This window comes from Synchytrium microbalum, assembly GCF_006535985.1.
Source record: "Synchytrium microbalum strain JEL517 chromosome Unknown SmJEL517_scf0075, whole genome shotgun sequence".
Classification (NCBI taxonomy): domain Eukaryota; kingdom Fungi; phylum Chytridiomycota; class Chytridiomycetes; order Synchytriales; family Synchytriaceae; genus Synchytrium; species Synchytrium microbalum.
In genome coordinates this window covers 36,598-50,875 of record NW_022158424.1, presented here as the reverse complement: position 1 = coordinate 50,875, position 14,278 = coordinate 36,598, and the positions used below count along the sequence as shown (strand labels likewise).

Genomic DNA, 14,278 nt, shown 5'->3' with positions numbered 1-14,278 from the left:
GTGTCTAAGATGATCCAGCTTCGAGAGTAGATGATCTCTTTTGTTATACAATTACACACTTTATTGATTGGGAAGGGAATTTTGTTTTGGTCTGACTACATCATATACATGGTCTTTGACGCAAATTGTTAGACATTCTACATTTTATATATTTCAGGCAGCCTGATTTTCATGTTGATGCGCTTCAGGTGGAGGAGTAGCTTCCTGAGGGTCTGTGACTTGAGCACCATTATCAGCATTGCCTGCTCTGTTATGTATTAGGGGTGACACACACCCATACTTGTAGACACAATATACACATATGAATATACATCTATATACAATGACACTAGACGAGGTATAGAGCACGAGTGCACACCATCCTATACAGCACATTCAAACAGAGGAAATGGGAATTCCTCATAGTTTACATTGCAAAGTTAACTCATAGGACGAATATAAATATATGAATATGCAAATATATATATTGGACACGTAGAAACGCGTTCATTTTGGGTTTGGAGGCTGGTTGTGATCCGAGGACTCACTCCTGTAAAAAATTTGGCTCAAGTGACGACTCATCACTTTGGTGTCCAATCTGCCACAAGCTCCTCTATAGCACATCGCTTTGTATCGCTCATACGACCAGACAGACGCCGTGCTATGGACAACTCCCTTGCAAAATGAACTGAATTTTACCCGGTTCCGGGAACTTGATGCATATATGAATTTTAAGATCGTAGAAGACATTCTGAGCCTTCGCCACGCGTGCCGCTGTTTGTTGTTCGCGTGTGATGAGGGTGTTTTGCGCGTGTGAATTAAAGGACTTTTGAAATTCCATATCCGATCACACTCCACGCTCCAACCACTTTTGAATAACTTGAATGTTTATTTCAACGCACGCGTATAAATGTCCTTTGGTCGTTGGAGGTTTTTTTCCGTACATTGTGAGGACTTTGTGAGAAGAAAGGAAGGAGGAGGAAACGTGGCTTTCAAATGCCAGTTACAGAATTCACAGAAGGCTCCGAAATTAAAACAGTAGGTGGTGGTGGCTGTAATGTACGGCTATTCGTGGATGATGGGACAAGACCATCGTCACTAATTCTACCTTGTCGATCAACGGTTGGAGGACGGCCACCATCCGCTAAATCCCCTAGGCAAGGAAGATTAGTCTTTGCGATGCAAAACGAAAGGGGGATAACAAACTCACCTCGGAAGCTAACACCTCTGCATTGTGAGATTCTCCCCAAAAATGTTTGAATAATCGAAGGTGTTCTGTCCCTGGATTTCAGCGGTTCTATGCTCTTTGGATCAAGCTTCTTGGCAGCCACTTGTTTTAAATCCGCTAGTCCTCCAGACTTTTCAAAGAAATCAACGACTGCTGGGACGTTCCTCACAATTGCAGGGAGTCTGAGAGAAAAAATAGCGGGAAACACAGTGTCAGCAATATGTCAAACACTTGCTGGTAATTTCAACAACGCGTTCTTTACCTAACGAACAGATCTGCAATACACTGATCGGTATAACGGATATGTCTTAAAGTGCGGAAGAACGCCAGAGACCTTGCGGCGATAATGAGAAGGACCTGAGCAACGAAAAGGCCAGTATTGTAGGTTTGGGAGGTGGCATAGAAGGCCATAGCTTCTGAAACCGCCGTTTCCTACCAGGCGCCAAAAAGGAGTAAGATATCAAACATAACAATACAACACCTATAACATGACATTCTCTTTACCTTTAAACGAAGCAACCCGTCCCTCAAATCAGGCTCCAACAGCGCATTCATCAAATCATACTTTGCTGCACCTGGAGTTATAGGTCCAGCAGTAGCATCGACTTGCAAAGTTTCTACAACTGACGTGTATCTTGGCAAGAGGTAAATCAGACCACTTGAAACGGTTTCGTTGTTGTAGCCAGGAATGGACGTGTTGAAGACTCGTGTTGAAGAGCATATGCTTGAGTCGAAAGGCAAACAGCTTTGGTTGACAAATGCGTAGAGGAGACTACTTGGATATCCCTCATATGATGGAGATGCGGGATAACGTGCAGTGGAGCCAAAGAAGACCTCTATACGGACGACTCAGTTTTCGTCTTGTCATACGAGTGCGTTTAAACGCTGAGAAATCATACCTTGGTTGTAGTCGGTCAGGTGCTTGGTATCGGCAACGAATAAAGCGCGAAGATTAGCTTCAGTCGTCCATGTCTGAATCCAGAAAAAGAGGAGTGAGCGGATGAGCGGAAGCACACGTAAGGATGGTAGAGTTATGCGGTACCTGAGTATCGAGAGATGCTGTCATCTCTTCCACAAAGTTCATCGATCTGATGCTGTAAGACAGAAGAGACGCGAATTGATCTTCCAAAGCTATCAGAGTGAAATGTTTGTGAGTCCTTCATATGCTAGTGTGTAAAACATCAACTTGGGTTGGAGCATACCAAAATATCGACCGATTTGGGTAATTGCATTGATCTGATTTCCAAAAATGTTCCCATATTGTCAGTTTTGAGGTCTAAAAGCTCAAATAAAACCATCCTTTGACAATATACTTACATTTGCAATAGCAAGACAAATAGCAACAGAAATCAAAGCAACCTTGTACAAGACATACTCAATCCTCAATCTCAACACAATGAAATGAGTACCACCAGCACGTTGCGAGGAAATATAATTTCTCGCCTTCTCCTCCAAAGCCTCACTAAACAGCCCTTCTGAATCATGCTCTTCTGTCATGTCTTGCAAGACATCAGAGACAATTCGTTTAGGAATCTTCATCAGCACTTTGAGCGCGTCCTTTTGTTCACCAGTATAAACAGTCAGTCGTGTATCCATGATTGCAACAGCAGTACACACAGCTCCAATGAAACAACAGACAAGGCCAATCATGGCTCGAGTTGCACTGGATGTGTAGGAATCATAGTCGCCAAAGAACAGATCATTTTTGAGGTGTGCGTAAGCTCCGTTTTGGATGCCGACCCAATTGTCGGCGATGAATCGGAATTGAGACACGTGGCCGAGAGTGCTCCATTGAGAGTCCGAGAAAGGAAGCGTGGCCAAGTACATGCCCGAGTTTGCAAACATATTTATGGTTTCGTAGAGGGTGAGATTGACTGATTGAGTTAGACTTGAACGAACGAAGATCGAATGTCAGTTATAAAGTGCTGCAAAATCTAACGAGAAACGAGATCAGGTTGTGACTTACGCGACTTCGGGGTAATACGACAGATTAACGGGCACCATTCGTGTAGTATAAATAGCCTGGATAGCAGCTGTTGGATGAAACAGGGTAGTAAACTTTGCCAAAAAAAAAGCAGCGATTCCAGTTGAATGAAAACTCACAATTCCAAGTGTCTCGATTCTCATAAGCATACTGATTTGCTTGACGAAATTGGTCCATTTCGTCAGCAAATTGGGTTTGCAAGGCGGAAAAGAGATTTTGGTTGCTAGCGGTGTGAGCAGACTGTAACTGTCTGGCTCTTCTGAAAGCTGTACTGCTCATTTGAGACCACACGTGAATACTAAAATAGTAGTGGTGTCAATGGTGACAGTTTCAACGCATCGCAGAATGGAAGTCACTTACGAGCTCAAAGTTTGTAGAGAGATAGTGGCTATCACACGAGAAGTTTTTGCTATAAGTACACTGAGGGAGCAGTTTGAGCGACAAGGATGGCTTACTTGTCTGAAGTAATTGATTCGACACAATAAAGTTGGCAATAGCAGCACTCATAGCAATAGATGCAGTCGTAATACCAGAAATGACAATAATCCAGGTATGCTTAGAGTTGCGATTAACCAAGCCTTCACGAATGCTCATCATACGTTGATACATCTTTGCTTCTTGAGAACTTGGGTCGCCAATAGATGATGCAGCTCTGGCCGTTTTGTCTCCATCGCCGATCGGCTGGCCAGCGACCAGAGAATCTCTGCGGTGTGGCAAAGAATCCCTGCGTTTTGGCAAAGAATCCCTTCGTTGCTGCAGAGAATCCCTGCGGTATGCTTGGATAGAATGCAAAGATCCGGCACAGTCAGAACTTATATCTCCTGGGCCTTCGCTCTCTGGTGAGGAAGATTGACGGGCATTGTCTGCCAGAAATCTGTTTGAAATTAATAAGTAATAAGCTGATTGTCACGAAGAGAAAGAAGTTGACGCAAGAGCAGGTTACTCACTTTGTACTTCGACTCGTATACATGGCCTACGAAAAAGTAGAGCAAGACATGCATAATTAGTTATGATTCCGGGCCCTTTATTTTGTGGAGTCACGTAACTACCTCCATGGCATCAGCCTTGCTAATCAGGGCTCGTCCTCTGCCTGCGTCACTAACGACTTCAAACAAAAACTTGGCGTAAAATCGTAGGAACTCCGTAGAGCGTGGAAATCTCGTAACGAGCTTCAAATAAGCGGCGTTTGCACATTTGGTAGAGTTTTGAAGAGCAACAGCGACCATTTCAAGCTACAAGGCAAAATCGAAATTTGTATTAATATTTTTCATCGTTTGAGAAGAAAATGTCCATTGTACCTGTTGTGGTGTGACATTGGGATCTTTCAATTGGGAAAAGAGTTCTCGCTGATATCCGGCGGCAAGGACGTGATTGTATTTTGCCTCACTAGATTGCGTGTGAGTCAGTTGAAAGCCAAAGAAGAAAGTAGTGTGAACTACTTACTAGTTCAGCTTTTTAAATTCAGCGATACCAGCGACATCCAAGTTGAGAGAGGACCCAAGGCCATCGAGTTCTTTTCCTTGACTGGAGACTTGATTGAGAAAGTATACTTGGAACGATATATCGAACGGCGGAGAAAGAGCTTCTACACTTGCTACCCTTCTTTTGTGACGACCTTCTTCAATCGTCAAGTGAAAGTAATAACTAGCCATGGCGCTGAGTACCAAAGTGTCTTTAGGGAATTCAATACATCCACGACGGAAGACGTTCATCTAGCAAAGAACCTTGCATCAGTCCACGGGTCTAATTGTGGGATAAATGCCGAACGCATTACCAATTCGTCAAATGTCGTGGGGTCAGACTGATAAAGTCGATCATTCATGTCCTTTGTAGCAAATCTCGCGACATGTTCAACATTGACACTGGATCCAAAGACCAATTTCTTGACTTGCCCAATATCCTCCCCTCCCTCGAGTAAAAGAGAGAGTCGGATACGGGATTCTCGTTGAATGCTGTCGAATCGCCATTGTGAGAGGTAGAACCCGATGCTGCATGCGATGGGGTAGACTGTCACGATGACAATGAATACAGCCATCGGAAGCATTTCTCGTTGAAAGTTATAAATCACAGTACAGGATAATGAAATGGCTCCGACTGACATTGCCCCAAGCATTAATCCAGCTCGAATGTTGTTGAATATTTGATTGTAGAAGGGCATGTAGTACACTAAACAAGACGGATTTTAGCTGCAAGAGCGTTGAGCAAAACTGGTTCGCAAAACTATATACATGATCCGAAAAAGACGATTGTTGGCAGTAAAGTGGCAAGCCCAACTTTCAGAATGAAGTCTGACGGCTCCGCAAAGTTCCAAACCAAAAGCATCACGAACTTGGACATTGAGTATATCATGTCCATTCTACCATGAACCTTCGAACGAAAGTGGTCAGAGAATATGCTTTCCGCAAGTTGGCGGCCACAAGGGCCGTCCCATTAAACATTTCAATAGTATCACTATTCAGAACTCACCTTGGAAAGTACCGTCTTGTGTGTTGGGTCTACATCAATATATACCAAAGATAGTACCCACACGAAGGGAACAAACAGTACCAGGATGATGATGGATGTCGTCATCAATGCCACCCGACTGTTTGCCGTACACGCGGTCCCAATTAAGGTACCGGCTGCGGCTTCGTGGGCGAACTCTGGCCTGAATGAGGGCAGGTGAGTAATGTGATTATAGTGTCCATGTAGCGTCCAAATAATATTGGTTGATTCAACTGAATGAACATACCACCAAGATCGCGAGCAAGGAAGAGCAGTGATCAATATCTCGCAAATTGTAAAAAAGAGAACGTTTGGGATGTATCCGGCACAAGCTCTTAGAGCCTTGATGGGCCAAATGACTTTGTGTTGTCCTCGAATGAAACCCCATCCAACCACTGCGACCATGGAAAACTGTGAAAATGAACAGAGCGTTAGAATCATATTCTCATGTTCTTGGAAATCGATTGAAATCTTTATGATCAGCAAGTCTGTGTCTTAAACGACAAATAGTCACCATGAAGCATATCAAGCCGACAGCAACACCGAATACGATGCTGTAAAAAATTAAGAAAAAATTGAGGGATTAACACAAGTTTAACACGAACTGACTGTCCAATCGGGAGTATTCAAAACAGAAAATACCTGAATTTGGTGATGTCCAGTGATGCGTAGTCAATCTGAACAACTGTGGCAACAACATCCGGAATCCAATATACGGGTTGCAGTTGAGGGGTCAAGAAAAACAGAACGACTTGAATGTCTTCCAAGATCAAATGAAGGTATCCAATCAACTCGTGATTGTCTAGAAAAAATCAAGATGGTTGTTATAGTCACATCCTCACAGCGAATCAAGATTGCTCTTCAAGAATTGTGTGTGTAAAACTACAAAGGAGTCACCATTGCCAAAAACCTATAAGATACAACTTGTGAGTTTTGAAAATCCTTGAGTACCATAAACGTGTATCGAGACACATACTGAATAAAAGAAGACCGAAAAGAGAATCGTCTTGACACGGTCCGTGAAGTATGTGTGCACCAATTCTTCCGACTCTTGTGTGTGTCCCTTTTCGACACTACTGGCTCTCTTGTCAGCCATCTCAAGCAGTGGAGGTGGGAGAAGAGATCAAGCCTTTCAGGTTGTTTGTCTAGCTTAGTTGATTAAAGCCGGCAAGGGGAACGATTCTGGAGCAAGTGCTTTCATGCAAAGAAAACTTCAAGGTTATCAAGTTACTTTGAGGATTTGGAGAGGGTCGATCGGCGAATTAAACGCTAACTTGGAACCAACTGTCATAAACCTCCTTTGAGACAGGGTGTGTGATTGAGGTCGATCGGGTCTCCGTCTAAACGAAGATTTCGAATCATCAATAGAAGGCAATGCAATTGATTTGATTAGCGCAAGTCTTCGTGTCTTGCGCGTGAACGCATGTCGTCCATCTTTGATGAGCTGGCACAAACACACAGGTTCGTTTTGATGGCGTTCAAGTCGATAGATCTATAAGCAAATATATTCAATTAGCTTTTCAATCTTCAGTTCCAATCTTGATCAACAAACAAAACCTGCTTCCAACAGCACACTATGTTTTTTTCGTGTCTTCACCGAAATAAACAATCCAACAGAAAATGCTAGCCAGACACCTCCTTTCAAGCTCACTTAGCAATACAGCCCTAGCACGGCGCTCGATAATACGGACACCACATGCATCACCCTCCATATCCAAATCCTATGCCTCACCATCCTCACCATCACAAAGCAACGAAACGTCAAACAGCAAGGATACCAAAGACAAGATCGAAATAACAGAGAAACGAGTCCTCCACATCCGTCGCATAGCACGTACAACATCCGGCGGCAAAGCACGTCAAATATGGGCCATGGTGGTGGTAGGAAACAATAATGGATTTGCTGGAATGGGTGCTGGTAGAGCTGTCGATGCAGGTGCTGCTGTACAAAAGGCTACGAGGAATGCGAATAAGAATATGCAGTTCTTTCCTAGATATGATGGCAGGACGGTATTTTCAAACTCGGAATACAAGTATAAGGCTACGAATTTGACTATATGGCCTTTGCCACCTGGTATGTCGGTGTATTGGTTGTTTTTTGCTCTGATTCCAATGTATTTGGATCCTTTATCTCGATGGGTCACCGCTTTGCATGCATCGCATTGGTATCGCTGCTCAAACTCAAACTCTCACACTAACCATAGGTTCTGGTGTGATCTCATCACCCCACATCCACGAAATATGTCGATGCGTTGGCATCCACGATATAGCAGTCAAAACCAGAGGATCTAGAAACCCTATGAATGTGTGTAAAGCAATGTTTGAGGCTCTAGCACATCAAAAGACGCCCGAACATATTGCTAGAATGAGGGGGAAGAAGGTCGAGGATGTTGCTCTCTCGTATTTCGGAGAAGCCAACTAGAGAGATTAGAACACGTAGAATCTTGTGCATATACACCATCCATGTTGAAGGATTTTGGCATCCACGTCACATATTAAATCTAATATTTTCGCATCAAATCAGTCAGTCACAAGTTCTATTTTCTTGCAGTTGTTATACACGGTTGTTAATACTGCATCTGTCCAAAGATGTCATTACAAGAATGTGTAATGACAACTTGCACGGCCTTCCGCACCAACAAGTACTTTTTAGCATTGACTCGTGAATGCAAATCTTGTACTATACGTGAATGTTCAGTCTGTTTGGATTTCAAAGTAATGTAGAATGCCTGCAGTCCCAACCTGTACTCAGCAAAACCAAGAGATGTTCAGACCGGAAATAATTTGTTCGCCAACAACAAACATACCAATACACTTCCTTGGCATCAACACGACATTCACAATTGATCTTTTGGGCTACGGTTGTCTTGGTTCGACCCTTCACGAATCTGTTCATGAGACGTATACAGCCATGGATCGTACCTATTAATATGTTCGTCATCCTTTTTTGCCTACATATCCATCGAAAAACAAAAAAATCTCATGTGCGCCTACTCACTTGAAAGAAATTCCTCCCGCTTAGCGACCTTCACTTTCTCAACCTTCTCTTGCATAGCACTCAAAACAACTTGTCCCACTTTCACACTCTTCATGCTCGAATTTTCCAGTTGCTTGATATACATACGAAATCTCATGGCACACATGCGCATACTCTGATAGATATTGAGCAGCACGGTGAATCTCCCAGCGTCCAATCCAGCCACTACATGAGGTGACTTGGCAAGTGATGTATCAAAGTAGAGGGCATGACATTTGGGTTTCATGTATGCAGAAACTTTACGTCGGAGTGCTTGGCCTTGGTGCCTCAAGTAGTCTACTCCCAAGGATTCTCGAAATTCTATGTTCATAAATGAGCAATGCTGACCCTTAGTGTGGTTTTTTTGTTAGTATCCTGAGAGAGAAAATGACCTCACTCACGTTCTCGAACCATCTTTGAGTAATCGGCAGTAACACCCAAAGTACGGGTATTGATCAAATGGCCACACCACGGGAAATCTAGGAGGCAAAAAATCTGATACAATTATCATGAATATTGCACTTCACAAGGACACATACCATCACCATCAATCTCTCGCATCTCAAATCCATTCACCTCGACAGGGAAATTCGTCATGGTTTTGTGAGGAGACACTGCAGCACTATACTCGGGCAACCCTCGAGTCATGACCTGCAGAAATCGTTCAGCTTTCTCACGATTGGATGTCATATAAATGAAATCATCCACGTAATGAAGCAATAGACCATCGTTGCCTTGATTCGTGAATGATAGTTCGGCTTGCTCCAAATGGCCATAGTACAGGCTAATGTGTTTGGAATTGATGGAATGGTTTTCGGAATCAACTGACGAAAAAACCACAGTGTTTTGCAATCTACCTGCAAAGCAATGCAGACACTACTGATCCTTGTGGGATTCCTTGTCGTTGACGATATGTTTGTCTTCCAACCTGGTTTGAGTTAAAGTTGTATTCAGAAATCTGTTGACGGACAGCGACATCACTCTCTCGATCAGTACCTTGACGAGATTTGTTGTGATGTGCTCTTCAAGCATCTGCCAAATGTCATCCTTTTCATACCGATCATAAACAACCTAACATAACAGCCAAAATGACCTTTTTGCAATCGCCCAAATCTCACAAATCCGCTCAGCACAACATACAGTATCAGCGACAAGGGTCTTCTTCATATCTTTGGCCATATCATTTGCAAGAGCAGCAAAATGAACGTTTGCGCCTAAGGAGAAAAAATGGAATGGTTTTCATGTGGGCATATCAAAGTAAGATCTCTCGCGCTTTCAAGCTCACTTCCAGGAAACGCCTTCTTGGGCCACTTTCTTGAGTATTTTCCATCTACGGCTGAAGCCAAGAAGTACTTCACAATAAAGTAGTCCTCCTAATCAGATCAGCATACAGAATCGTCAACAAAAGAACCCTTCTCCAGTAGTAGGAACACGAAGTTACATACATCTGTAAACACATCATTCAACACTTCCAATAGCTTATCATGCTTGATAGAATCAAACGCTGCTGTAATATCCACCTTGACAAAATACAACTTTGGCAAATCACCATTTGACGATTGTGCTTGAAGAGCATTTGCGAATGTCTTGAGTTTCAAGTATATGTCAGTAAGGCTTGCCACTGCACCGCCCATCAGTTGAGGGTTGTTACCCTGGGGAATGATATTGCAAGTGGTTGAAATCAGCCAGGTGAAGGTAGCAAAAAAACTGCATGAAATTCAAACAATAAAGCACCTTCTCGTAATTCAATATATGCATAGCATCCTTCAAGATCTTGTTGGTAGTTGTAATCACCGTGTACTTTTCTTTAGGGTTTTCCTTGTCCGTACTTGGATCTTTGAGTGTAGGTTTGGGAGGCCCATGTTTCTGATCTTCCTTCTTCTTTAACTCATCCTCATCTTCGCGTTCCTCCTGTAATGTGATAATGACGTTGAAGGAAATAGGTGTGCTTGACAATGAAGGCCAGGACTCATCAGGTGGCATACCTTTGACATAACACTGAATCTGCGCCTAAGATTCAAAATGGGCCGTAGCCCATTCTTTTTAGGCACAAGTCTCACACGAGAAACACGGAACTGAGATTCGTTCTCTGTACGTTTTGCTTGTTTCTAAGAATAATTTGGACATTTTAGTCAGTTGAACAGCTACTGTTGTACCTTTTGGTGTCATAATGTATTCGTCTCATCGGGGTTTTCTTGTTACCTCAGAGATCTTCTTGTAAGTAGAAGTACCAAGTGACTCAAATATGTGGAAACAGCAGAGCTTCCAGATATCACTTCGGAAGTACACAATACGATTACGATATACCGTCGTGTCAGTCACATAAAAGCTAGTCTAGAAGCCAAAAAGAAGACTCAGAATTCACTGCGAAAGTTCCTGATACAGCAACGGTTCGCTACCGAACATTACCTTGATCAAGGGAATGATAAATCCATCAAAGAGCCAGAACGTAAAGTCTTCTAGTAGCTGTCTCCTTTTCAAAGTATCCGACAGAGGGATGTGCTGTCCTTGTTGAAATCCAAGAGGTACGAGCCATTCACAATCCGACATCTAAGAAGGATACCAATGAGATTGATGTAAAACCAGACACAAGCGTCCTCGTTTAACGATAGGTACCTTGAATTCATCTATCGCGTGTTGTAGAGTCATGTCTTCTGATTTCCGTAGCCGCACAAAGCGATCAATAGCTACGAGGTTTAGTCAGTTCCTTGATCAGCTTCTTTACACTAATCCAACACACCGGCACTGACTAACCTTTGAAAACGACCATAGTGTTATGGGTAGTCGAGAGGAATTTCTTCGGTATAACACGCCGAACTACAGCCTTGACGAATCCAGAGACATTGAAGAATGGACTAGTCCATCTCATGTAATCTCGTCCCGGCAACGGAGTTGATCCCGGCAAGTCAGTCTAAAGCCAAAAGAAAAGACATATTTTGAAGCGTTTTTATCTCCACTGTTGAGTTCAGCGCGAAACACGTACAGGTGCGGGACAATGCTTGTTGTATAGAGCCTTAAAATTGCATGTACTATGCAGTCGAATCATTTGTTGGACCAACTCAAAGGCCTTCCTTAGGCGCTTTGGCACTGGTTTCTGGAAAAAAAGCTTCATGGATCAGTGCCTTGATATAAGGATGATTTACCAATTCCAACCCTTACATCATGAAAATGATCAGCATTATATCGAACAGTATAATCAGGAGGAATTGGCCTTCCAAAAGATTTCTGAGAATCCTTCTTGAATATGTGCTCCAGACCATACTGACGTGGGAAGATGTATGCAAGAATCGTCTGCGCTGTGATTGTAGGCCATGGCTTTTGAGTTGGAGTTCTTGGTTGGTCTTTTCGTAATATTTGAAGTCTGTAGAGACTCAAAACATCTAGCGAGAGAGGGAATGTTAAAAATGCGCGAATCTCGACATGCCCAAAACGTGCATGTTACATATTTGCATCGACATACGAATCTTGGGTAGCCCAACCAACACCTCGTTTTTTACTCCATGGAAAGGTCGAGAATATAAGACACGACGTCTATTTAGAATGATGCTCGTGCTTGATGTGCTCAAACAAAGTTAAGCTTAAAACTGTCACAGGAAAATGCGTTAAGCAAGCACTCACTTGAACCCCAAATCTCCATCTTTTCCTTCGTCCTTGCTTTCAGCTCTACTTTCATTCGATCGATTTTTCTCAAGTGCTGGTGCTGGGGCAACTGGCACCACTAGGTGCGATGCTACTGGCGGTGGTATTATAGTTTTGGCTTCCGGATCGTCCAGGTCCATTCTGCCATCGACGTCTGGGTCGTCCAAGTCCGTTTTGGTTGAGTCAGGTAAAGGTTTGACTTTGCGTTTGAAGCGACGAATTCGCTTCTTCTTTGCTGGCAGCGTCTCGTCCTGGTCAATGTCCGTGGAGTCTTGTGCTTTAGGTAATTGAGCATCTCGTTTACGTTTCTTGTTGGGTGTTGTTGTGAATTCCATATTTGGCGGAAAGGGAGCGAAGAGTCGACTATCTGCCAGTTCTAACGGTTCACTATCAGATATGGAAACCCCTAAGAAGCAAATGTATTGACCTTATGAGCCGAAAAGGACAAATTCTGTTCATAAGGGCCACGTTACCAGACACTTGCAAGTAGCATGAATTTGGCAGCAGTGTAAAGATAGAGTAATGAAAGAGTAAATGAACCATCATCTCGTCTCCAATACTATGGATTTGGTCAGTTAGACGAATACGAACTCCAAACGTAAAAAACCCCCTTACATAGATAGTAGCTTCAACCAAATAGACGACTTGATACTCTTGATCATGGTATTAGGAAAGTTCTAACCGTGCTCAATGGGAGGTCCTGCGATTGAGTATACGTAATTATACATTTAATGTCACAACAACAGACCTTATGTTGTCCCAGACACAGGATGCGCTTGCAGTACTTCTTGTGAGTCTTGCACTTGTCAATAACTCGTCTAACGACCTATGTATGATTTAAAGTGAGCTTATTTCTCCGATGACTCCGATGACATAAAGCTCTGCGAAGCTTGTCAAGCTTCAAATGTCAAATGTCGAGTAGTTCTTACCTCAGTTTGAGTAGATCGTATCGAGGAGATGGCAGGCGGACTTCCGGGAACCTCATTTGAACAGACTAGAGTGGTCTCCATGAAGGTATTGAATGCATAGTCGCCATGAATCAAGAAGCCGGTTTGTGTCGAATTTGATGATGGATTGTACGTGGAGCTGATCTCACACTGCAATAAGAATTCTTGCATATTGTCCACATGTTTGAATAGCTTATGAAGTACGTCCATAGCTATACACAGGGGAAACCTGGAAATCGGTTTTAAATCAGCGGTTCCTGAGTATTATCCTTTCAAGTAGCAATAACAGCGTGATGTAGGAACGCGTGATGCGCATCTTGCCACGAATAATAATTATTTCCATCTTGAATGTCGCGTTGGTTAAGGTCGGTTCAATCTGCGCTCTGTTCTCAGCCGGAACCTCGAAGGAAACTCGCTGCTAGGGTCATTTTGGTCTCAATTCGAAGGTGCTGTATGTCGTATTCAATATGCCCCCTTAAGTCTCCTCTATTGCTACTCGTGATGAAGTTTTATCGTGTTCGTTTGCTATTTTCCGCATTTACTAAATAGATATGTTCAAGAAGAATCTTATATCATCATTATTTGGCATATCGGATCCCTCTAATTAGGCTGGAAGCTCGTCAAAGCTACCCGTAGAGTCAAACCCGTCGAAATCAGACCTCAACGTGGAGTTACCATCTTCCCTCAAGAACTGCTTCCCTCCTGAAGTATGGCTCGTAATCATCGCAGAGCTTGATGGTCTTGGTAACCTTTACCAGTGACAAAAATACCAGATTGGATGTAACAATTAACAAATCAAGACACTTTTTGTTCAAGGAGCCGCGAATCCTTTTAAATGTGAACTCTAACGCGAAACGACGCGTCTAGACTTACCCTCTTTAATGAAGAAAATGCTTTATTGACCTGTTTGAAGCAAGCAAGATAGATTCAGTAATCGTTCCAGATCAAGAAGTCACATTGTATTGGGTCGGGGGTTTTGCTCCAACCTTAAATCCGATGAT

General features: G+C 43.0%; 2 protein-coding genes across 2 annotated transcripts; one reads left to right on the top strand and one right to left on the bottom strand.

Moving 5' to 3' along the window:
- Positions 1–7,295: 7,295 nt before the first annotated feature.
- Positions 7,296–8,097, top strand: SmJEL517_g06095 (uncharacterized protein; the record flags this gene model as incomplete). Its single annotated transcript, XM_031172021.1, has 2 exons — positions 7,296–7,749; positions 7,880–8,097. The coding sequence occupies 2 exons, from the start codon at positions 7,296–7,298 to the stop codon at positions 8,095–8,097; spliced, it is 672 nt and encodes a 223-aa protein (XP_031022009.1).
- Positions 8,098–8,242: 145 nt separating this feature from the next.
- SmJEL517_g06094 (uncharacterized protein) lies at positions 8,243–13,487 on the bottom strand (the record flags this gene model as incomplete). Its single annotated transcript, XM_031172020.1, has 24 exons — positions 8,243–8,417; positions 8,483–8,597; positions 8,674–9,012; positions 9,093–9,170; positions 9,231–9,475; positions 9,549–9,619; positions 9,688–9,762; positions 9,832–9,905; positions 9,977–10,064; positions 10,137–10,343; positions 10,426–10,602; positions 10,677–10,799; positions 10,894–11,025; positions 11,101–11,241; positions 11,308–11,378; positions 11,446–11,602; positions 11,675–11,785; positions 11,851–12,071; positions 12,152–12,222; positions 12,310–12,736; positions 12,804–12,889; positions 12,946–13,007; positions 13,079–13,156; positions 13,260–13,487. 24 exons carry the CDS (start codon positions 13,485–13,487, stop codon positions 8,243–8,245), a joined length of 3,552 nt encoding a protein of 1,183 aa, XP_031022008.1.
- Between the last annotated feature and the right edge of the window lie 791 nt (positions 13,488–14,278).